The sequence below is a fragment of the Podarcis cretensis genome, assembly GCF_951804945.1.
Source record: "Podarcis cretensis genome assembly, chromosome: 14".
NCBI classification, from domain to species: domain Eukaryota; kingdom Metazoa; phylum Chordata; class Lepidosauria; order Squamata; family Lacertidae; genus Podarcis; species Podarcis cretensis.
Genome location: NC_137183.1, coordinates 53,909,393 through 53,932,770, shown reverse-complemented (window position 1 = coordinate 53,932,770; position 23,378 = coordinate 53,909,393). Strand labels below are relative to the sequence as shown.

General features: G+C 46.8%; 1 protein-coding gene across 2 annotated transcripts; it reads left to right on the top strand.

The window, feature by feature from the left end:
- Positions 1-2,474: 2,474 nt before the first annotated feature.
- Positions 2,475-23,055, top strand: LOC307203211 (cytochrome P450 3A12-like). Of its 2 annotated transcripts, none has more exons than XM_079953865.1 (13): positions 2,475-2,800; positions 4,499-4,592; positions 4,742-4,794; positions 6,035-6,134; positions 7,621-7,734; positions 8,213-8,301; positions 9,355-9,500; positions 13,295-13,422; positions 14,789-14,876; positions 16,188-16,348; positions 18,483-18,709; positions 19,470-19,575; positions 22,672-23,055. In XM_079953865.1, the coding sequence occupies exons 1-13, from the start codon at positions 2,730-2,732 to the stop codon at positions 22,768-22,770; spliced, it is 1,476 nt and encodes a 491-aa protein (XP_079809991.1). In that variant the 5' UTR covers positions 2,475-2,729; the 3' UTR covers positions 22,771-23,055. The 2 variants fall into 2 exon arrangements, with proteins under 2 accessions (XP_079809991.1, XP_079809990.1); XM_079953864.1 differs by having other exon boundaries at positions 2,483-2,800; positions 19,470-19,632.
- Positions 23,056-23,378: the final 323 nt, after the last annotated feature.

Here is a 23,378-nt window from a genome sequence, read left to right as displayed (position 1 = left end):
ACATTCGCAACCCGCAGCGTTCGCAATCCACAGCGGCACGTCTGTGCACGTGTGGGTTGCGATTCTGTGCACGTGCAGAGCACAATTTAGCACTTCTGCGCATGCGCGACCGCTGAAACCTGAAAGTAACCCATTCCAGTACTTCTGGGTTTCGGCGGTCTGTAACCCGAAAAAACAAAACCCGAAGTGTCTGTAACCCAAGGTATGACTGTACCCATGACAACCAAGATTAAATACCCATGGCAACCAAGTGATGGAGCTCTCCAGAAAGCTAGCAGAGAAAGAAGGAGAAGACTTGATGAAAGAAGAATGGATACAAAAACTGATGGAATATGCAGAAATGGCAAAACTTCCTGGAAGAATAAGAAATCAAGATAACATTTTTTTTTAAAAAATAAAAGAATGGAAATGGTCTATTGAATATTTACAGATGAATTATAAACATATAAAAACATTGGCAGGATTATTATAACAACCTGCAGTTTTATAAGAGTACATATTTAAAGAAGGTGAATAAATGAGCAAATTAAGTGAATTTGGATATGCAGAAGATATGAAAAACAAATTTAAGGAACCACAGAAAGAGGGGGAAGGACGTCAAGATTGTGAATGTTAAAACGATTGTAAAATTATTGAAATGTATACAACTAAAAATCATAAATAAAATATATTTAAAAAGAAGCCTACTCCATTTGAAGATCTCTTTTTGAAGTGCCAAAGTCCAGTTCAAAGAGAAAAAGAACCCTAAGAATGTAGTGTGGTAGGAGGAGAGCCTGGGGGCCCCTTGGAATTACCAGAAAAGACACTTTAAAATAACTATTTAAAAGCCAGTTTTAAAAATAATTAAAATGAGCGATAGGCTAAGAAGCAGGTGAAAACACACACCAGCATTCTGCGCATCTGAGCGGGCATGGCCAGACAGAAATGTTTTTAGCAGGCGTCGCAAACAGTGCAGCGAAGTTGCCTGCCTGGTGTCCATTGGCAGGGAGTTCCAAAGTGCAGATGCCAAAAGATTGTTTTTTTTCTTACCAATGCGGAACGGCTATTGCAGAAGAAAGTGCTGAGCAGAGCAAGGGCGGCAGTCGGCTCCTCCATGAATGGGAAGCCCTGGTGCCAAGAGATTCCTAACAAACAACACAAGCAACACGAAGACCAGTATACTAGATAGCACTGTAGTTCTTATTGCATAATATACCGTATTTTTCGCCCTATAGGACGCACTTTTTCCCCTCCAAAAATGAAGGGGAAATGTGTGTGCGTCCTATGGGGCAAATGCAGGCTTTCGCTGAAGCCTGGAGAGCGAGAGGGGTCGGTGCGCACCAACCCCTTTCGCTCTCCAGGCTTCAGGAAGCTCTCTGCAAGCCTTGGGAACTCCGTGGGAGTTCCCGTCGGGCTCCCAAGGCTTGCGGATAGCAGCCTGCATCCCGAAGCCTGGGGCATGCTGCACAGTGCGCCCCGGGCTTCGTGCAGATATCGGGCAGCCCCACAAGCTTGGGGGACAGCGGGGAGGCACAGCATGCCTTCCCGCTGTTCCCCGACCTGGTTTGGAGGCTGGCGCTGGGGGACAGCGGGGAGGCGGAGCGCCGCCATCACGCTGTTCCCCGACCTGGTTTTGGGGGGGAAATAAAGGAATTCCCCCCCTTTATTTCCCCCCCCAAAAAACTAGGTGCGTCCTATGGGCCGGTGCGCCCTATGGGACGAAAAATACGGTACATGATTACATGGTTACATATCCTCGTGACCACTGCTCTTTGTGCATTTTTCTAATCTATGGGGTATGTACCTTTGTCCTTCTTATTGTAGTTGTAGCATATGGGTTGTAATGTGTGAAGTTTATATAGCTTTCATGTACACAGGTCATTGCTTCATATTTGAATTATTTTGTAGTTGTGCTGAAGAAGATTCCAGCGAAACAGTCAGATTATCCGGAATCACTGTCTACATTGTTATTCACTTACTACTTTGGCACTACAAACGCCTAAAAAGTTTTACTGCTCAGCCCATAGGATAGCAACTATTACTTTGCTTCAACCATAGACTTATTATACTTTTATGGACTTTCAAAGATTGACAGACATGTGTTCATTTGTTTTCAAATCTATTAGAGAATTTACAAGTGTACACATTTTGTTTTTGTTGTACTACATCATGTATATTTTGCAATAAGAACTACAGTGCTATCTAGTATACTGGTCTTTGTGTTGCTTGTGTTGTTTGTTGTGCTAAGTTTGCAACACAGGGGTTTGTTGTTCTGCATTAGCTAAGATATTCCTGGCAAGCGGCAGGAATGAGGCCTAGGACGGGGAGGAATGTGCCACGAAATTGCAGGCTTTGGGGGCGACGGTGCAGGAATTGGACGCAGCAGAGCACCCTGGCTTCACTTTTTGCAGCCCTTCCTCCCTTTGCAAACCCAGCTCTCTTCCCGGTTTTCACCAGAGACATTGCACAGGCAGATTGCGCCCTCTGAAGAGGTTGGCACGAACTGCTGTTATATAAGAAAGGACCCATGGCAACGCAGCCTCTCCAGCCTTTCCCCATCCAGGACAAGGAATCCTCACCCCACCTCTTTTCATATCAAGCTTGGCCCAGTAATCGCAGTGAAGACAAACAGATCGCCAGCGAAATTGTGAAATTATTTTCGCCCTTTGAGCTCCAGCACGGATCAAGCAGAAAGAGAATAGAAATCTTCCATCAAAGCCAGAGGCAGAGAGACGCCAAGGGCCAAGAAGATGAATCTCCTTCCAAGCTTCTCCACTGAGACATGGTCCCTTCTCATTGTCCTTCTGGGGCTTTTCATGCTGTATGTACCACTCTCTTGTCTTCCTTCTCTTGGGCTGTTTTCTAATTGTGAAAAGGAGAAGGGGGGGGGGGCGGGATTTTAAGTCCGTTGTTTCTCCTGAAAGCCATAAGAGATGTCAGTCTCTGAACTGCAAGGATATTCCTTCAAATTTAAGGAAGGTTCTCTCCACAATCCCTTTATCCAGGAAGGTCTTCCAGCAAATAGGTGTGGCCTGACCAGTTTACAAAGGATTAAAGCAAGAACAAGCCTTAAAAAGAATAAATGCTAGACAACAGTTTGGGTTTTCTTTCTTTCTTCCAAAGTCATGTAACAGTTAAAAATCAGTTTGCATTCCTCTCTCATCTTCCTCCTGTTGGGCTGTTTCCTGACTGTTAGGAGGAGAACAGGGACATTTTAATCCATTGCTTATTCCAAAAGCCACAGGAGATGGTAGAATGCAGAAGAGTCTAAAATGCAAGGCAACCTTAGGAAGGAAAAGTTCCATGCATTTTTCACTCCCCTTTGCAATGCAATCCTAAGTGAGTTTACTCAAAAGGGAGTTCCTTAAGCTTTGGCAGCAGTCCTAGATGCACTTCCCTGAGTCCAGGGTAGGCATGGGCTCAACGGGGCTTACTCCTGAGTAGACACAGGGTGTTTAATCTGCAATGTTCTATTATGTTTTTATATAAGCTGGAAGCCACCCAGAGTGGCTGGGGCAATCCTGTCAGATGGGCAGGGAACAAATAGTTGTTGTTGTTGTTGTTGTTGATGATGTTGTTGTTGATATGAAACTGCCAGCACCATTTCTGACCCCCAAATGAATTGGTGTGTGTGTGTGTGTGTGTGTGTTATGTCCAGGGAGCCTCCTGGGGGTCCCAGCTGAGGAGGACCACCTCAAACATGGAACCAGCCCAAGGAAGGTTCCCAGGAGATGCCGAGGACTAAACCTGGGATCTTGTGGATGCTAAGCAGGTCACCTGACCACTGGGACCAGAAGGCGTCCCAGCTCAAACCACCTGCAATTGCATCCTTTGGCCAGGAGGCAAGAACAGCTGGAAGGCATCAATGCACCTGCAGGGCTCTCCTTTTGAGCCCTGTCGTGCCACCCCCAAAAGGTTAGCTCTGTGTGCATGTGTGTTTAGCAGGAGGTGCCTTTTGTCAGGAGTTCAGCCTACACTCGAGTAGGACCCTGGTAGAGACACATGCCCGACTGGCATGTTCCCTCCCTCCTGGTCGAGCGCTCGGGAGCTTCATAAGCTTTCTTCAGCCTGAACATCACAGCAACCGATGCCAACAGACATCGGCACACTTAGGGATCCGCAGAGTTTGCGCAGTTGCGTAACAGACCTCAGCAACTCAGCATTTTGGCTAATCCACTTTATTTACATATAAACACACACGGAGCACTGCAATATGGCTCCCTCTCTCTCTATCATCAGACAGCAAAGAGGAAAAGAACAAAGGACAATAGTCCCACTTCACAGAACACAAACATCCTGTCTCCGTCACTTCCCACTCTGTGGAGTCAAAACATATACCGTCATGTGATAGACAACAATCCCATGACTGCAATCATGGAGCAGGAATTCCAACACCTTTATGAGGTACAACAACCTGCCAGGTTTCCCCACAGAACCCTTAACAACTTTTTATGCTCTGCTGCTGTCAATGATCATCTGCCAGATTTTCATCTCTCTCTCTCGTTTCATTAAAAAACAGATATGGAATTTGGCCATACAGCCATTTCCGAAATCTGGGCATTCCAGGTCCGAGGCCATTGCCTTTCATCGGAACTCTCTTGTCGTATCGCAAGGTGAGTGTCTGGGAACATTTCTGCCCTGCTTAAGAGGTTTGCCAAGACCCCTGTCTGCTTCTCCCTCTTGGGATCAGAGGTGCTCCATAAATTGGGTCTTCTTCTGGCCCAGAAAGGCTGTTCTTAATTTCTGAAATGTTTTTCCGCAGGGGTTTATGAACTTTGACACAGAGTGCTTTCAGAAATATGGGAGGAACTGGGGGTAAGTGACCTTTTATGGCCAGCTTGTATCTCTTTTCCTTTTCCCCTCCAACAGATTTTATATAAGTTTGAATGAAAATGCAGAGGTTAGTATCAAATATCCAATATCTTTCTATCAAGGATTTTAAAAAAGCTAATCCAAATAAAAACACAAACTGAAAGGAAAAGAGAGAGAGAGAGAGAGAGATAGAAAGGAAAGAGAAAAAAAAAAGAGAATTTCTGATTCTGATCAGCTTGTATTTCTCAGGGCATCCCAAACCCCATTGTTTGATCCCAAGGAGGAAATATTCTGAAACAGAAACCTTAATCTGCAACTGGATGTCTCTGGGATCTCAAAAGCTTGCCATAAACAGTGAACATTCTGGTAGCCAGAGACTCTCCTGACTGCCCCACTTTTTTAGGGTTTCCTTTCTGTTGCCTCCAGCTCTTCAGTGCTCAGTCGGAGCAAATGGCAATTTGGTTTTGTCCAGATTGCTGTTCGTTCTGATTTAGAGTTGAAGAGTGGGTCTTCCCTGGGAACGGAGTAGGGCAAGGGGGAAACTGCTCTGACTCATGTCTAGAGATAAAAGGTAAAGGTAAGGTAAAGGACCCCTGGGTGGTTAAGTCCAGTCAAATGGGGTTGCGGCACTCATCTCCGCTTTCAGGCCGAGGGAGCTGGCGTTTGTCCACAGACAGCTTTCTGGGTCATATGGCCAGCATGACTAAATTGCTTCTGGTGCAACAGGACACCATGACAGAAGCCAGAGCGCACAGAAACACTGTTTAGCTTCCTGCCGCAGGAATTTTTTTATCTATTTGCCCTGGCATGCTTTCGAACTGCTAGGTTGGCAGGAGCAGGGACAGAGCAACGGGAGTTCACCCTGTCACGGGGATTCGAACCGCCAACCTTCTGATCGGCAAGCCCAAGAAGCTCAGTGGTTTAGACCACAGTGCCACCCACATCCCTATCATGTCTAGAAAGCATGTCTCATGCAGGAAACCATGCAGAGCCCTGCATTCTAGCCATGGGAAAAGCAGGATCAAGCCCTTAGTCAGCCTCCACTGATCAGGCACCGTTGAGACGTTTGGGACTACAGTTGCCATCAGTCCTTGTCAACATGGGGTGATGGGAGATGTAGTCCAACACATATGGAGGGCGCCAGGGCAGGGAACGTGACCCGTAGCTCAGGGCAACACACTTGGCTTTTCAAAATATAAATCTGGTAGGATGTGTCTTCTTCTCTTCCTTACTCTTCATCCAGGTTTTATGATGGCCGGCAGCCTATATTAGCCACGATGGATCCCGTCATTATTAAAACTGTCCTCGTGAAAGAGTGCTACTCCACCTTCACCAACCGCCGGGTAAGGGCTCATGTCTTAAGCGATGCGACAGGAGAGCAGGAGAAGGGGAGGTTCTTCATGCCACTGAATTGGGAATGCTAAATTGGGAAGGACTGGGTAATGTCTTCTTCTTCAGCGATCCCTCATAGCCGAGTAAGATTGTCTTCCATGAACACGGCCTTAACAGTGAGTCTGTAAGTGACTGTGGAGGCCAATTCTGGATCCACACGCCCTTCCACAGTGGGTACATTCGTTTCCGGGTGGGAGTTGATCACGGTGAGGGTTTGCCAAGTGTATCTTCCTCTTAGCACGTTTCTCCCTTGCGTCCTGAGTTTGAGTGTCTTCAAAGCCCAGGACACCTTTGGTAAAGGCTGTTCTCCAACTGGAGCGCTCGCAGGCCAGTGTTTCCCAGTTGTCGGTGTTTATACTACATTTTTAAAGATTTGCCTTGAGAGAGTCTTTAAACCTATTTTGTTGACCACCAGGATTACACTTTCCATTTTTAAGTTCGGAATAGAGTAGTGGCTTTGGAAGACGATCATCAGGTAATGTGGCAGGTAGATGAAGACATCTCCTAAAGTCAAGTGTGAACTTGAGGCTCATTCGCCCTTCATTCCTGTCATCTTTAGTATAACATGTCCTTAAACTTACAAATAGCATAGGCATTTCAAAACGGGCCTTTTGTTTGAATAAGTTTAGGACGACAACAACATTATCCATAATTCAGTTAAGACAGACTATTCACAATTAAATTAGTGTGTTTATTAAGCATACCTGGACTCAGAATTCAGCAGTGCTTGAAGTGGGATCAAACCCAAACTCTCCTGTCTTCTTTATCCCACTTCAAGTACTTCAGATTATAAAAGTACAAAGAGCGTCTCCAAGTGTATGTTTGAAGGGCCCAGCTTATTGTTTATGGTTGCAAGCTGTTTTAAATTGTTTTTCATATTGTGTTTGAATGCTGTAACCTGCCCTGAGACCTTAGAGCAGAAGGCGGGAAATAATTAAATAAACAAACAATAAATAAATACACAATAAATTTTGTGCCCTGTTTCTAGGCACTGGTCCAGATTTTCCATGTCTCTCTCTCTCTCTCTCTCTCTCTCTCTCTCTCTCTCTCTCTGTGTGTGTGTGTGTGTGTGTTGTCTTGGTGCTTTCCCCAGGAAAACCTATGTTCTACCAATGAATCAGAGCAAACAGCAATCCAGTTTGCTCTGACTCAGTGGCAAAATGTGGGTTTTCCCAGGGAAAGCGTTAGGATGAAAACAACAGCAGCAATGCTTGAAAACGGATCTGGGAAGCCTGGACTTGGGCCTAGGAAGTATGGAGCAGAGGGAAGTGTGACCGAGTCCTTAGTCACCCAGTCACCACTGCACTCCATGTTCATTGAGTTCACGAGTCCCTCCTGGCTCTCACTGAAATCCCAGGTTTGGGGTCTGCCATGGGTTCAAAAGCTGACTCATTGTTTTGAAACCACCTCACTTCCTGCTTTCTTGCTTCCCTCTAGAATGTAGGTTTAGGTGGGCTGTTTGAGTCTGCCATCACGATGGTGAAGGACGAACAATGGAAGAGGATTCGCACTGTGCTCTCTCCAACCTTCACCAGTGGAAAGCTAAAGGAGGTAAAAAAAGAAAAGAAAAACATACTGAGCCTTGAAGAACTCAAATATTCAACACTGGTCTGTATGGTCCTTATAATTCCAGCATAATTCACAGAAGCTATTCAGTCCGAAACTGGAGCATATCATGTTCCAATTATGTTGTTAGCAAGAATGGGTTTAAATCAGCCCATTTCACATTGTCATGAAATGAGACGACTGGCATTTGTTTTGTTTTAAAGTGATGTTTCAACATTGCACCATTTCTCCAGGTACTCAGTGCATCCTGCCAATCTTGTATTTCCTTCCTCTCTGAATTTTCTGTTTGGAGCTGGGAGACTTTGCCTCAAACCACTTGGGTTGATCTTCTGTCAAATTTGCCCCTCTTTTTTCCTCTTCATCCTTGAATGGAGACCTTTCTGCGACCCCACAGGCTTCTGTGCAGCTGCTTCCAGTTCCTTCACAGCACCTTGAAAGATCCCCATCATTTATTGTATTCCAGATGTTTCCCATCATCAGACACTACGGGGAGGTTCTGATCCAGAACGTTCAGAAGAAAGTGGAAAAGGATGAGCTTCTGGTTGCGAAGGAGTAAGTCACTTGGGGCCAGGGAAGGCTGCCGTCAAAAACAGAGCCCTCTTCTATCCTCCCATGACAACGTGGGCTGTTGGGGGTAAATCCAGATCAGATTGGGTTAACAAATTGAGCAGCCATTAGGTGGTAAACGCTCGTAAATTCATGCTAAAAGTATCCATTCAATAAGATGTTCATGGGACCAAAGCTAGATGTTATCAGAAAAAACTGCTTTTTCCCCCTTATGGGGTACCCAAGAGCCCGTACAGAGTCCTTATGTAGGTTCTCGATTGGTAGGAGAAAATAACAGAGGTCAACCAGAGAATATTGAGAACCAAAGCAGCTGGTAAGCCTGATCTTCATTAAGTGTTGCAACAGGAAGGAGGAGGAACCCAGAACAATGGTGCGCAAGCTCTTATACAGACTTTTGAAATTGCCACCCTGTAGCTCAAGACCACCCCCCACAATACATCATACATACATCACAGAAAGAGGTGGTCCCCAGCAGAAATACGTCACGGGGTGGTGGTGGTGGTGGTGGTCTACAGCAGAATCCTGTCTGGCAGGAAACCTGTTAATGGGTTTACCTGGAGAACCTGGCCATTCTTTTGAGATGATAAATACTTAATTCCTGAGCCTGGGTCACAGGCTCACCCTATTCATACCCAAATGTGCCCTTAAGGCAGGATTTGTGAGCACAGAGACAATGGGGAGGCTTTTCCTATTTGCATCCAAACTGCAGAGGAATATTTGAGGTCACTGAAAGAGTCAAAATGGCTTTAGGACTGTTTTCCTACATGTGGTTTATATATATCTGTATGTGTTTGCCTGGTCCATTTATGAACATTTATTTTATATCTTAGACCTTATAATTCTCATAACACTTGACATCCTCCTTCCTTGGACATGAGGAATCTGGACTCTTTACTCTGTGAACACCATCAGGCATGCCATGCATTCCTGCAACTTCCATTCTGATAAGCCTTCGGGCAGGGGGTGGTCTCCTCTTTTAAATCGTTTGTTATTTAACACACCCGAGAGCCTGATTTGGCTGCTCTGTTCACTTCCCAGCGTCTTTGGGGCCTTCAGTATGGATGTGATCACCAGCACTTCGTTTGGTGTGGACCTTGACTCTATGAACAACCCTGATGACCCTTTTGTCAAGGAGATCAAGAAACTCACCAAGTTTTCCTTTAATCTACATATACTTTTAGCATGTAAGTTGGCTACAGATTTCCTTTTTATATCAATTTCATTATAATACAATAAAAACCCAGCTCCCAACTAGTATAATAATAATAATAATAATAATAATAATAATAATAATAATTACAAAGAAGAAGAAGAATAAAGGAGAAAAAAAGGACAGAAAGAGAGAAAGAGGAAAATAAGAAGAGAAATAAAATAACAAGCACAAAGGCATATATAATTATGCCTACTGGCGTGGTTGCTCGAGAGCGAACAGGCAAGATCCCCACTGTTCTTTCCAAAGGCTTTATTATTGGTGCAAAAACATTTACAGTGCAGAACGCCTCAATTCCATGTCTTGCTCAGTCACTAGCAGAATCTGAGAGAGGGCGGTCCTTAAGCTTTCCCCAGCAGAGTAGTCTCTTGACCCCCAGCCGATGCCTCCCCTCTCTGCGCGTAAACCTACTGCGCAGAGAGGGCGTGGGTAAAGGGGGACCTGCCTTCCCCCCCCCACTTTGCTCATGCGCGGTGTCTTGGCTCTCTCTTGCATCCTCCGAGCCCTGCACCCCTTCCCCACTAGAGCCGGGGCTTCCCTCCTCCGTGGAGGAAGTGCTGCTCCTCACGATCTTTGGAGGCTCCCTGTAACCCAGCTGCCCTTCCACCTCTCGCCTCTGGCAGTCCCCCCCCCCCCACAGCCCTCTGTTATATCTTAATTTTCAATCCACATACATAGAAGTGAATCCTCTTGGATCTCACTTGGGAGAACTTCCCTCATCCTCAGTCTAACAGCCTGAGAAAAGCCATAGGAGTATAGCATCTAGATCAAGGGAAGTAATAGTGCCACTGTATTCTGCTCTGGTCAGACCTCACCTGGAGTACTGTGTCCAGTTCTGGGCACCACAGTTCAAGAAGGACACTGACAAACTGGAACGTGTCCAGAGGAGGGCAACCAAAATGGTCAAAGGCCTGGAAACGATGCCTTATGAGGAACGGCTAAGGGAGCTGGGCATGTTTAGCCTGGAGAAGAGGAGGTTAAGGGGTGATATGATAGCCATCTTCAAATATATAAAAGGATGTCACATAGAGGAGGGAGAAAGGTTGTTTTCTGCTGCTCCAGAGAAGCGGACACGGAGCAATGGTTCCAAACTACAAGAAAGAAGATTCCACCTAAACATTAGGAAGAACTTCCTGACAGTAAGAGCTGTTTGACAGTGGAATTTGCTGCCAAGGAGTGTGGTGGAGTCTCCTTCTTTGGAGGTCTTTAAGCAGAGGCTTGACAACCATATGTCAGGAGTGCTCTGATGGTGTTTCCTGCTTGGCAGGGGGTTGGACTCGATGGCCCTTGTGGTCTCTTCCAACTCTATGATTCTATGATTGTATGATTTATGACTCTGTCCTGCCTCTCTCACAGGTTCCTTCTCCTCCTCCTCTCCATCACCTCTCTGTATGTATTTTCATTTATCCTGAATTTAAATCTTCAGAGATCAAAAAATACATATGAATAATATTAACAGAGAACTATCAATAACTAAAGATCTTAAAAAATAAAAAAGAGGAAGAAAGAAGAAAAGAGGTACTTCAGCTTCTCTATCTACCAGTTATGCATATAACAATTATTCTAAGCATTTAGCGTATGCATTCCAGAATAGTTTCTAGCTGCCATTGATATCCAGCTTTCTCCTATTCCGCTAGATGGTGTTTCCACAAACCTCCCTCCCGGGCCACCAGAATTCATCTTTCTGCCACTCAAAAAGTCCAATATAACTCTTCATTTATTGTTATCTTTGTGTGTCCCACATTAATCTTTCTCCAGTTCCTTGTGACAAGTTCTCTTCAGGGGTTCCAACAAATCTTAGTAAATCCATATTTATTTGCCCGCTGCATTTTCCTTAAATCGTATTTGATCCTCGTGTTTCCTTCTCCCTCCTTTTCTTCCAGTCCTTTATCAGTCTAAATTCCAGTGGGTGAGTTGCTTTCTCTATTTGCATATTTATTATTCCGCTCATCTCTTCTTTGAAAGCATGCTAAGCATGAGAGACCATGCATTGAAACATCGTCAACTCTCCTTCTGACTTTGCAGCAGATTCCTTCATTAGGTCCTGCCCTTCAGACAACTGCAAATCTGCCTTGCCAACACCTGCTGATTTTCCATATTTAAGTAATGATTGTTCATCATCCACAGAACCTCCCTGTTTAATCAAAGATAATTCCAATTCACTGCCCGCAGATTCCACACCTTCTCCCATGTCTGTAATCGAATCTCTCTGGTCATCCCATGAAGTTCAGTTTTTAGATCTTCTGGCTGTGGTTTAAACAGCCTTTGCATGAATCATAGAATCATAGAGTTGGAAGAGACCACCAGGGCCATCGAGTCCAACCCCCTGCCAAGCAGGAAACACCATCACAGCACTCCTGACATATGGTTGTCAAGCCTCTGCTTAAAGACCTCCAAAGAAGGAGACTCCACCACACTCCTTGGCAGCAAATTCCACTGTCGAACAGCTCTTACTGTCAGGAAGTTCTTCCTAATGTTTAGGTGGAATCTTCTTTCTTGTAGTTTGGATCCATTGCTCCGTGTCCGCTTCTCTGGAGCAGCAGAAAACAACCTTTCTCCCTCCTCTAGGTGACATCCTATTCGAACATGGCTATCATATCACCCCTTAAGCTCCTCTTGAAGCATCAATGAACAGGGCCGTCTTACCCATAGGTGCTAGGGGTGTGGGGCACCCGGGCGCCGGGCTCTCAGGGGCACCGGGCCGAGAGTCTGGGGCCTGAGAGTTGAGTTCAGGAAAGAGTCCGCCCGTCAGTTGGAGTGCCACGGCAGGCTCTTCTGCTGCGGGCGGCTCTGCGCCACGAGTTTGGGGGCGACCGAGCCAGCGAGATGTTGTACTTGAAAGGCAACTGTCAACAATTGACATCGCTAGTAAGGTTACGAGAAGTTTTGTAAGGATAAAATTATCATTTATTATTAAGAGTAATTTATAATTTATTCATAAAAGGATTTGATTTAATAATAATAATAAAATATAACCAAATGCAGGATTAGAGAAAAAGTTTGAAAATCATCAGCCAAGGGGGAGGGAAGTCTCAAGCTTATATAGCCAAATGTCTTTTATTCTATTATACAACAGTGATTAAAATTTTGTCCAGTAGCACCTTAGAGTGCTAAGTTTGTTCTGGGTATAAGCTTGTGTGTGCATGCACACTTCTAGCTTATACCCAGAACAAACATAGTTGGTCTCTAAGGTGCTACTGGACAATTATAATTTTTAAAAAAATTATTTCAACTGTGTCAGACCAACATGGCTACCTACCTGAATAAAACAGTGATGTTATGTTTGAAAAAAATGTAAAAACCAATTAAATTATTATATATACAGTATATAAAAAAGAAATAAAAAGTCAATTATATAAAATACATTTTAGGGTTTTGAATCAATAGTCAAATAGTGGATCTGATTCTGATTGCCCCAGCTAAAAACCTTGCAACCTTTGCTGTCACCTGCTCATCTTGATCTGCCAAGAGAAAGGGCACGGTGTCAGTGGTTGGGCGACAATAAAAGAGGGGTGGAAGACTCATTCCTCAAGTCTTTATAAAGAGTGCAGGCCAGAAGGGCATGCGCCACCGATTCGGTTCTGCGCATTATGGATCTGTAACCCTGGGATTCACAATGTGTTTGGGCACTGACCACATGCTATTAAGGCTTACAAGCACTGACCCCCAGAGCAAATAAACCAAAGTTTACTCATGGATTTCTACAGAACTATGTCTGTCTGCCTGATGTTTTGCTCCCTGTTCACTGTGAACGTCTGCTTCTTGCAGTTGTGTTCCCGTTCGTGGTTTCTCTCCTCAACTTAATGAAAATCACTTTCTTCAACCCAGAAGCTATGAACTTCTTCGAGAGGTCATTTGCGAAAATAAAGGCGACACGGGAGAAAGAAGGCCAGGGGGTAAGCGTTCAGACCGCACTGAATTTTGAGGGTGAAAAATTCACACAAAATTTTCACACCAGAACGAACTTTCCTTGGAGGGGACGAAATTATTCACCCAAAGATCCCTCAAGACTCACATCTTTTGTGCTGCTTCATTGCTATTTTTGATGGCCTGGGATTCGGACTCGGAGGCTGAACCTGAGGGATCCCAGCCTGCACAGGATTCCCTGCCTCCAGAACCAGCTGAGCCGGGGCTGGGGCTTGAGCCTGAAGGGTCCTCACCTGTGCTGGATCCTCAGGTGCAGGCACCAGCTGAGTCTGCTCTGGCTCCTGAGGTGATCGAGGACCCATTGCCTGCAGGTGCTCCACTCTCAGCCCCGTCAGAGGAAGCTGAGGTGGCCTCTGAGTCCGGTAGCCCTCCAGCCTCTCCTGAGCTGCAGAGGCTCAGGGCAGAGAGGCGGAGGGAACTAAGTTCCCGCAGGAGGAGTGCTCGCCTCCAGGCCAGGAGATGCGAGTCACCTGTGGACTGGGGCTGCACTATGCCTCGGGGCAGATAAAAGCTGGCCAGCCCCAGTTCCCAGGTTGAGGGAGCAACATTGTTTGTAGCCTATTCCTGCCTGCACCCTGTCCTGCTCTTCTGTCCTGACCTCACCCGACTCCCTGCCTTGGACCCAGCTTCAGCTTTTGATGGACAGCCTCCATACCGCACCCTCAGCCTTGGACTGAACTCGGACCTCACCGCACGGTTAACCCTCGGGACCAGCACATATTTTCTAAACAAAACAACCTAACGATTTGACTCTTTTGCCCCCTCAGTATGTCCTATTCTGCCTAATAACAGCAAGATCACCACACAGCCAATGTCCTTAAGGGCAAAGGCAGCCGACTCTCAGGGCTGCATTTAGCCCTTTAAGAAACTTGGGGGAGCAAACCATCTTGGTCTGTTGGGGTCTTTCCTCAGCTTCCTTTCTCTGCTGTTTTATTTGTTTCTATGCTTAGGGCCGGGACACAGGTGGCGCTGTGGGTTAAAGCCTCAGCGCCTAGGGCTTGCCGATCGAAAGGTCGGCGGTTCGAATCCCTGCGGCGGGGTGCGCTCCCGCTGCTCGGTCCCAGCGCCTGCCAACCTAGCAGTTCGAAAGCACCTCCGGGTGCAAGTAGATAAATAGGGACCGCTTACCAGCGGGAAGGTAAACGGCGTTTCCGTGTGCGGCTCTGGCTCTGGCTCTGGCCAGAGCAGCGATGTCACGCTGGCCACGTGACCCGGAAGTGTCTCCGGACAGCGCTGGCCCCTGGCCTCTTAAGTGAGATGGGCGCACAACCCCAGAGTCTGTCAAGACTGGCCCGTACGGGCAGGGGTACCTTTACCTTTACCTTTTATGCTTAGGGCCGGGTGGATTTCCTGCAGCTGATGATCAACTCCCAGAAGTCCAACAGCGAGCACCAGAGCAACGGCTCGGATCTCTCCTATAAAGGTAATGCCACTCCTGGGAGTCAATTCAGTGTTACTTCGAGGTCTCTGAAACTGAAGGGCAACAAGCCCCAAAGATGTCAGTGAAGGTGCCAAGCAGATCTCACCGGGGAGGGCATTCCACAGATGGGGAGCCAGGATTGGATTGGATTGATCTTTATTACGGCCATTGGCCCATTACACGACAGTTTCCCATACCAACATATGGGAAGCCAGGACTGAAAAGGCCCTTTTGCGATTTAGGGATGAAGTTCTGATCCAGGTTGGCAGAATGTCCAAAGCAAACAAAGCCAAGAGGCTCAGTGCATGGCGCTCATTCCCAGACTTCAGGGAATGTGTCCTCCCCCCCCCCATTGGCAGTAGATAAGCAGAACAAAGGAAAAGGGGTCTTTTTACCAGTTAAAAACTTTAATGATCATAGCGAGAGAACAAAGAATCCATTTCCTAGGGATGGCGGTGCTCCCAATTAAGGGTTCCACCCACTTCCTCCCTAATCACTACCGCGTCTTGTAACCAGATCTTGCAACCGCTGTGCTTTCTGTGCTGCCACCTTATCAGCTCTTCTTGACCTTGGGCTGAGCAGCTGAATGCCTTCCAGAGACAGTGAATCTGTTAACTCTCTCCTCCCCAGTGTTTCTTCTCCTAGCTGTTCCCCATCCAGTATTTCCCAGCTTCTGCCTTCTGAACTATGTCCCTCTGCAAACCATTGTTCCAAATCTATGCTGTCCTGCTCCTGGGAAGATTCAGGATCCTGATCAGGGGAGGCTCCCACCATTTCTCCTCAGTCCAGACCTCCTCAGCATGGTCCCTGACATTACCAATGCAGATCATTTTCCCACCTAGTATATGTGCTGTATTATTGGGGCTAATAATAATAAAAAATATTTATACCCTGCCCACCTGACAAGGCTTCCCCAGCCACTCTGGGTGGCTTCAAACAGTCTGAAAACACAACTAAGCATCAAATATTTGAAACTTCCTAATACAGGGCTGCCTTTAGGCCTGTCTTCGAAAGGTTGTTTAATTCTTTATCTCCTTGACATCTGATGGGAGGGTGTTCCAGAGGGTGGGTGCCACTACTGAGAAGGCCCTCTGCCTGGTTCCCTTCTTGCAGTGAGGGAACTGCCAGAAGGCCCTCAGAGCTGGACCTCTGTGTCCGGATTGGATGATGGGGGTGGAGATGCTCTCTTAGGTATATAGGACCGAGGCTGTTTAGGGCTTTAAAGGTTAGCACCAACACATTGCATTGTGCATGGAAACATTCTAGATTAGTTGTAGTTTCTGCTTCATCTTTCTGGCCTTTGTTTGTTTGCAGGCTTGACCGATGATGAAATCCTGGCCCAAGCCTTCACCTTTGTCTTTGGTGGATATGAAACCAACAGTAACTCTTTGGGCTATACAGCCTACTTTTTAGCCATTCACCCAGATGTCCAGCAGAAGCTTCAAGCTGAGGTAGATAAGATCCTGCCCAACAAGGTGAGAATGTGCAGGTTGCAAAGGTGAGTCTGGATTCAATGGAGAAGGTTTTGGGGGTATGGAATTGTAGAATTATAGAGTTGGAAGGAACCCCCCTGGGCATCTAGTCCACCCCCTATGTAATGGTTCTGAGGGGGTTGCTCATGCGTAAGTTGCCGCCACTCCTGGCTAGGTTGCCTGGTTGAACCCTTTCCCTCTGGAAAGCCTTGCACTCGTGGCTGTCTCAGTCGCTGGCAGAATCCGTCAGTGGGCGTTTCTTGAACTTCTTCCAGCAAAGAAGTTCTTTGACGCCCAGTCGCCTCCTACTCTCCCTGCACGGAAGTCTTCTGCGCAGGGAGGGTGTGGGCAGCGGAGGACCCGTGCTCTCCCCGCTGGTCTCCGGTGAGGAGTCCAGGAGCCTTTTCTCCGATTCCCCCATCTGCCCCCCTTCTCCACTGGTGCTACGCTGATTTCCTTCCCCAGCGGATGGGCTGCCTCTCTCCCTACTGGGACCCTCTCCGGCATCCCTCTGGAGCCCTCTCTCCTCCTTTGGCTCCGATGGCAGTTTCCTGACACCCTACAATACAGGAAACTCAACTATAGCATCCCTGGCAGATGGCCATCCAATCTCTGCTTAAAAACCTCTAAGGAGAGAGAGTCCAAAACCTCCCATTGTTGAACAGCTCTTACTATCAGAAAGTTCTTCCAGATGTTGAGTCGGAATCTTTTTTCTTGTAACCTGATGTCAAGTATGGAAGTTCCCCTCTCCCTTTTGGTAACTCAGCAATCAGAATTAACCAGCATTTGTTAGATCTACAGTAGTACCTTGGTTCTCAAACTTAATCCGTTCCGGAAGTCAGTTCCAAAACCAAAGTGTTCCAAAACCAAGGCTTGCTTTCCCATAGAGTGTAATGTAAAATGAATGAATTCGTTCCAGATTTTTAAAAACAACCCCTAAAACATGAATTTTACTGTCTAATGAGACCATTGATCCATAAAATGAAAGCATTAATCAATGTGCTATACTATAAAATAAATAAGACAGTATTATAGATGATAAAAATACCCCCCCCCCTTATCTGCGCTGATGATAGTCATTGTTTGGATGGGGGGCTTTTATCCATTCCCGCAGTCAAACAGTCAATCGATCACCTGAACTGGGCTCCACACAGTCACAAAAACAAATTAACTGAAAAAGCCTCAAAAACAAAAAAGCAAAATAAACAGCAAAAACAAAAGCGTCAAACTTAATCCGTTCTGGAAGTCCGCTTGACTTCAGAAATGTTCGAAAACCAAGGTGCAGCTTCTGATTGGTGCAGGCGCTCCAGAAACAATAGCCGACAGCCGCATTGGATGTTCGGCTTCTGAAAAACGTTCGAAAACCGGAACGCTTACTGCTGGGTTTTTGGCATTTGAGAACCAGGATGTTTGCAAACCAAGGTACCACTGTGTAGTCCTTTTATTACAGCATTATGCTGCAAGCACAAACAGGCAACCCTCCGCAAAGATATCAGTTGCCAACTCTGACTCCTCCCCACTTCCGCAGCATGAAACACGCCAACGGAATGTCTCTCCTCTGCTGTGTCTCCTTTGTTCTCTGACACGCTCGGACCTCCGAGTTCAGGGGGACGGAAGGGGTTCTCCCCTACTCTCGAGTGATGTATCACCCAGTTGCTCCCTCCCTTCTGGTTGCTTAGCTACTATTTCATAGCTGGGTAGTTCCTCTCTCAGCTGTGCAGCTTCTGTGTCCACCTGTCTCTCTGCTTCTGGAAATGCTGGAAGTGGGGGGGGGGGGTATTCCTCCTCCTCTTTTAGGAGCTGATCTCCCTGCAATTGCATTCCCCAATCTTCCGATCCAGACCAGCTCCTGACACCTGAAGCCATTGGTTCAAATTCTACCCTCTAGAGCAGGAGTGTAGCAGATGGGTTTTGAGTTGTTTAAAAAAGAAAGATCAGTTGGATTAGCTTCCTTCCACCTGTGTTGGATATAACCCCAAGAGTTTTCCCCATTCATGGACAGAAATCTTAGAATAAGGCTACCAAGAGTTTTCCTTCTGATGGTCTCTGCATCTGGGCTCCCCAGCTTTCCCCAAGAACTGCAGAAAGAAGGAGCCCACTGGGTACAACTAACTTTCCTCCTTGAATCACCCCGAAGGCTCCTCTCACGTACGATGCCATCATGCAACTGGAGTATCTTGACATGGTCCTGAGTGAAACGCAAAGGCTGTATCCTTTCGGAGGGAGGCTCGAAAGGCTCTGCAAGAAAGATGTCGAAATAAATGGCGTCACTATCCCGAAAGGCACATTGGTGATGATCCCACCCTACACGCTTCATCGGGACCCCGAATACTGGCCGGAACCCGAAGAGTTCAGACCTGAGAGGTAACAGCCCTGCCCTGAAAGGAAAAAGAAAATGTGCTGGTGAAAAATAGGAAGCACATTCATGCCAATGCTGATTCACACCTGAATGTAAAATATTATTTTTTATTTTATTATTATTATTATTATTATTATTATTATTATTATTATTATTATTATTATTTTATATACCTTGCCCTCCCCGGCCAGAGCCGGGCTCAGGATGGCTAACATCAGTAAAATTACAATAAAAATGTAATAGGGAAGGGGGAAAACAATTTAAAATACAGGTTAAAATATAATTTAAAATGCAGCCTCATTTTAAAAGTAGCCCATAGATCAAAACCATAAGGGGAGGGAAACATAAGGGTCAGACTGAGTTCAAACCAAAGGCCAGGCGGAACAGCTCTGTCTTGCAGGCCCTGCGGAAAGATGTCAAGTCCCGCAGGGCCCTGGTCTCTTGGGACAGAGCGTTCCACCAAGTCGGGGCCAGTACTGAAAAGGCCCTGGCCCTAGTTGAGACCAATCTAACCACCTTGCGGCCTGGGACCTCCAAAATGTATTTATACCCCGCCCATCTGGCTGGGTTTCCCCAGCCACTCTGGGTGGCTACCAACAGAATATTAAAATACAATATCCTGTTAAGCATTAAAAGCTTCCCTAAACAAGGCTGCCTTCAGATGTCTTCTAAAAGTCTGGTAGTTTTTCTCTTTGACATCTGAGATCTGCCCTTTCCGGTCCCTTATCCAGCCTCCATTTTTCTTGTCTTTGTGAATGCAACCAGGTTTAGCAAAGAGAACAAGGAGAAAATAGATCCCTACACGTACCTGCCCTTTGGAGCTGGTCCCCGGAACTGCCTGGGAATGCGCTTTGCTCTCGTCACGATGAAGGTGGCAATTGCAATCCTCATGCAGCATTTTTCCTTCAAGGTCTGCAATGAAACGCCGGTGAGGAGTTTGGATGTCTGGCGCACCTCTGTGTGTGCGTGGAAAGGGAGGGGAAGGTTTTCCTGATCCTGTCCTGATCTCCTCCATCTTCTCCTGTTATGCAAGAGCCTTTTCCTTCAGAGAAGTGGCTGGCCATAAGGTAACAGGGACTACAGTGGATGCTCAGGTTGCGAACATGATCTGTGCAGGAAGCACGTCCACAACCCACAGCATCCGCAACCCGCAGTGCCGCGTCTGCACACACACGGGTTGCGCTTCTGCGCTTCTGCGCTTCTGCACATGCACAAAGCACAATTTAGCGCTTCTGCACATGTGCAAGCACCAGAACCCAGAAGTAACCCGTTCCGGTACTTCCGGGTTCGGCGCGTTGCGCAACCGGAAATCCCACAACCCAAAGTGTCTGTAACCTGAGGTATGACTGTATAATGCAATTTGGGAAAAGGAGCAAGATGGACATTGTCTTCGCCTGGGGCGACTGTAGGGGATCCTGCACTTAAGAAACTCTGCCACTTGTGTTTTCCAACTGCTATGCAGCGGTGGAGCAAGCCGATTGGGCGCCTGGGGTGGCATGCGTGCCTTCGCCCAGGGGCGGGGCCAGCCAGGGCAGGATACTCTGTGGGGCCTCCAAGGAGTCTTCCTGCCTCCTCCCACTCTGCTGCCCTATAGCCGAGGGGAAGGTGGCCCGAGGACTGTTTGGGGCAGCGCAGAGCCTGCGGAAGCCCAAGCCACTGCGTCACTTTCAGGAGAGACACATGGCTCAGGTGCGCTGCAGGCCCCACAGTGAGTGCCACCTGACACCCAGGGTGACCCGACCCCACCGTGCCCCCTTCCTCTGCCCCTGCCCCTATGCTGTAACCTGCAGCCTCTGCAAGTTTATCACTGGCTCTGTCATTAAACCCCAAATAATGACTGCTTTTAATCCTATGAAGAATGCCTCTTGCAACTTTTTGTTTTATTGGAGTATTACAATGCTCTGCTGCCTTTTTTTTTTTAAGTTATTTCTTTGGGCTAACAACAAAAGCACAAATGTGCACCAGGCTGCTAGAATAAAAATAAAAGGCTGAGTATGCCTTTAAACAGAGAATGAAATAAAACCCATTATTGTCATGGGTGGGATGAGTCTTAAAGACGAATAATATAATATATTATTGAATCAATTAAACCTGTTGATAAGCAGTGACATGCCTGTCCTGTGAAGGAGAGGCGCTGCGCAGAGAGGGAGAACTGCACAGCGCCCCTTCAGCGATGCCCCTGTCCTGCGAAGCCGGAGGAGGAACAGAGGGGGCTCCTTCTGTTCCTCCTCCTGCTTCACTGAAGGGGCGCTGCGCCCCTTCAGCGAAGCACCTCTCCTGGCTTCTGCCTTAGCCACGTGCAGCCTCTTTGGACAAGGGGAGCCTTCATCCTGCTGCCTGGGAGAGGCTGCGTGCGGCTATCCCATAAGCCAGGACAGCAAGAGGGATGGCTGCTCAGCGATCCCACTTGCTGTTCTGGCTTCTGGGATTCAGAATATTTTTTTTCTTGTTTTCCTCCTCCCAAAACTAGGTGCGCCTTATGGTCTTGTGCATCTTATGGAACGAAAAATACGGTACATCCACCAAAACTTATTTACACTGTTGAATTTATCTTAAGGCTGCCCACGTTTCAAATAAACACAATTTCCCTCCATATATTCAATAAGTTTCCCAATCTCCTTTAAACATATGTTCTTCTTGTTCTCTTATTCTATATTTTAGGTCCACAAACTGCACATATTCCATCAGTTTAAGTTGCCATTCTTCTTTAGTTTTCCATTTTTGGGCCTCAGTTGTAGCTTACACAAATAGCCTTTTTTGATACCTGGGAATTTCCGTCTGCATTATCCCCAACCAAAAGGACTCTGTGTTGTTGTTGTTTTTAAGTGCTGTAAAACATTTCCCCTCCAATTCATTATGGGCGTTTCTTCTCTCTGCGCTCCTCCCAGTGGTCATTCCTCCTCTGATTGCCTGCCTGCCTGCCTGTCTCCAGGCATTGCGGTCTTCTGCAAGGGATTCCTATGGGGCAGGGTTGATATTGCCAACCTTCATGTCATGTTTTCAGACATCTTTGTAACGCAGAATTGGTCTGCCAACTGGCCTGGTGCCTGAAGCCAGCTCCTCGCAGGGCACGTCCTTGGGGATCCTGCCACTTTCCGTCCTGTGGTTGTCTAATCCTCTTTCAGAGTGATCCAAGATGGTGGCCATCACCTCCTCCCATTGATCCATAGCTTAACTATGCCATCCAATGTCTCCAAAGAAGGAGAGCCCATCACCTTCTGTCATGGTCCGGTTCAAGGGCGATCGAAGTCCCAGCAGGGGACGTCAGGACTGGGGGCAAGATGGTGGGGTGGGAGCAGGAACAGGGGTCCAGAAGCCAGAAGTCAGGAAGCCAAGGGTCCGAGGGTCAGGAAGCAAGGAGGCATGAAGTCAGGGGTCCGAGGATCAAGAAGCAAGGAGTCATGAAGTCAGGGGTCTGAGGATCAAGAAGCAGGGAGTCAAGAAGCCAAGGTTCATGGATCAAGAAGCCAAATGCAGCAAGGCAGGGAACATGTTGCTGTGGCCAAGAGCCAAAGGGAAATGCTGACCTTATATCCCTTCCCAGCTCTTGCCACCAGGTGCTGTGAGTTACCAATGGGCCTCACCTGTGAGGCCACACCTTGCCTCTTCAGAACAAACTTAGGAAGGCCCCAGTCCTGCAAAGTCCTATTGGCCACAGGGCCTGGCTCCTGCACGCACACCTGACACCTTCCGAGTGACCCTTACTTTCAAAAAGCTCTTCTTAACATTCCCTTCACACCATAAGACTGTGATCCTACAAATCAGGGGTGGGTTCCTCTGGAGGACTCTCAGGTGCTGTTAGACCCCACTTCCCATGGTCCCTAACCAGTGGCCATGGGAGCTGGGGCTGAAGAGAATTAGAGCCCAACATAGCAGGACCCCCCTCCTTGCTGTAAAGATTTGCTGGTGTTTAAGCTGGGTCTAATGGTTTCCTAAGTGCTCTCTTTTCCTTTTCATCCTGCTGCAGATTCCTCTGGAGATGAGCAACGAAGCCTTCTTAGTGCCAAAGAAACCAATAGTTCTGAAGCTGGTGCCACGAGGTGATCCCCGGGAGAAGAGGGAGTGAAGCCTGCCTCTGGACCTTGGTAGAAGATGCAGAAGCCTCAGGTGTTGCTTTGAGAAGTTTCCCCGAAGAGTACTTCAGATAGATCCAGAGAATCGGACCGATTCGCAAACCGAAACAGAGCTCTCTGAAAATTCGTGCATCTCCGAATTTGGCACTGTGGTTTTCCAGCCAAAAAATGCACACAAAATGGGAGTCATTAGTGCATCGCCGTTAGTGCATCGCCAAAAATGTGTATTCTGGTGAAAGTAACATTAAAAGATGTGTTCCATTCATGAAGAACAAAAATGCTTGCATTCTATTCAGGCTCGCCAAAATACTTGCACTGTGAAACATTCATACAAAAGTGTGTGTACTAGGAGAAAGAGGCACCAGAAATGTGTGCAAATATTCATGCAAACCCCTCTGTGGAAATGGGGTAAAGCACACATAAGAAAGTGGGAAACCAAAATTCTCAGATTTTTCCATCCCCTAACATTCTATCCCCTGTCGCTTCTATTGTTTCAAGATGGTTTTTGGAGATTTTTAAACATTTTAAAATATATTTTGGTTGCAAGGCATCTTGAAAATTCTTGCAGTATAAAGCAGATTTTAAAAGCCCCCCTTTAAAA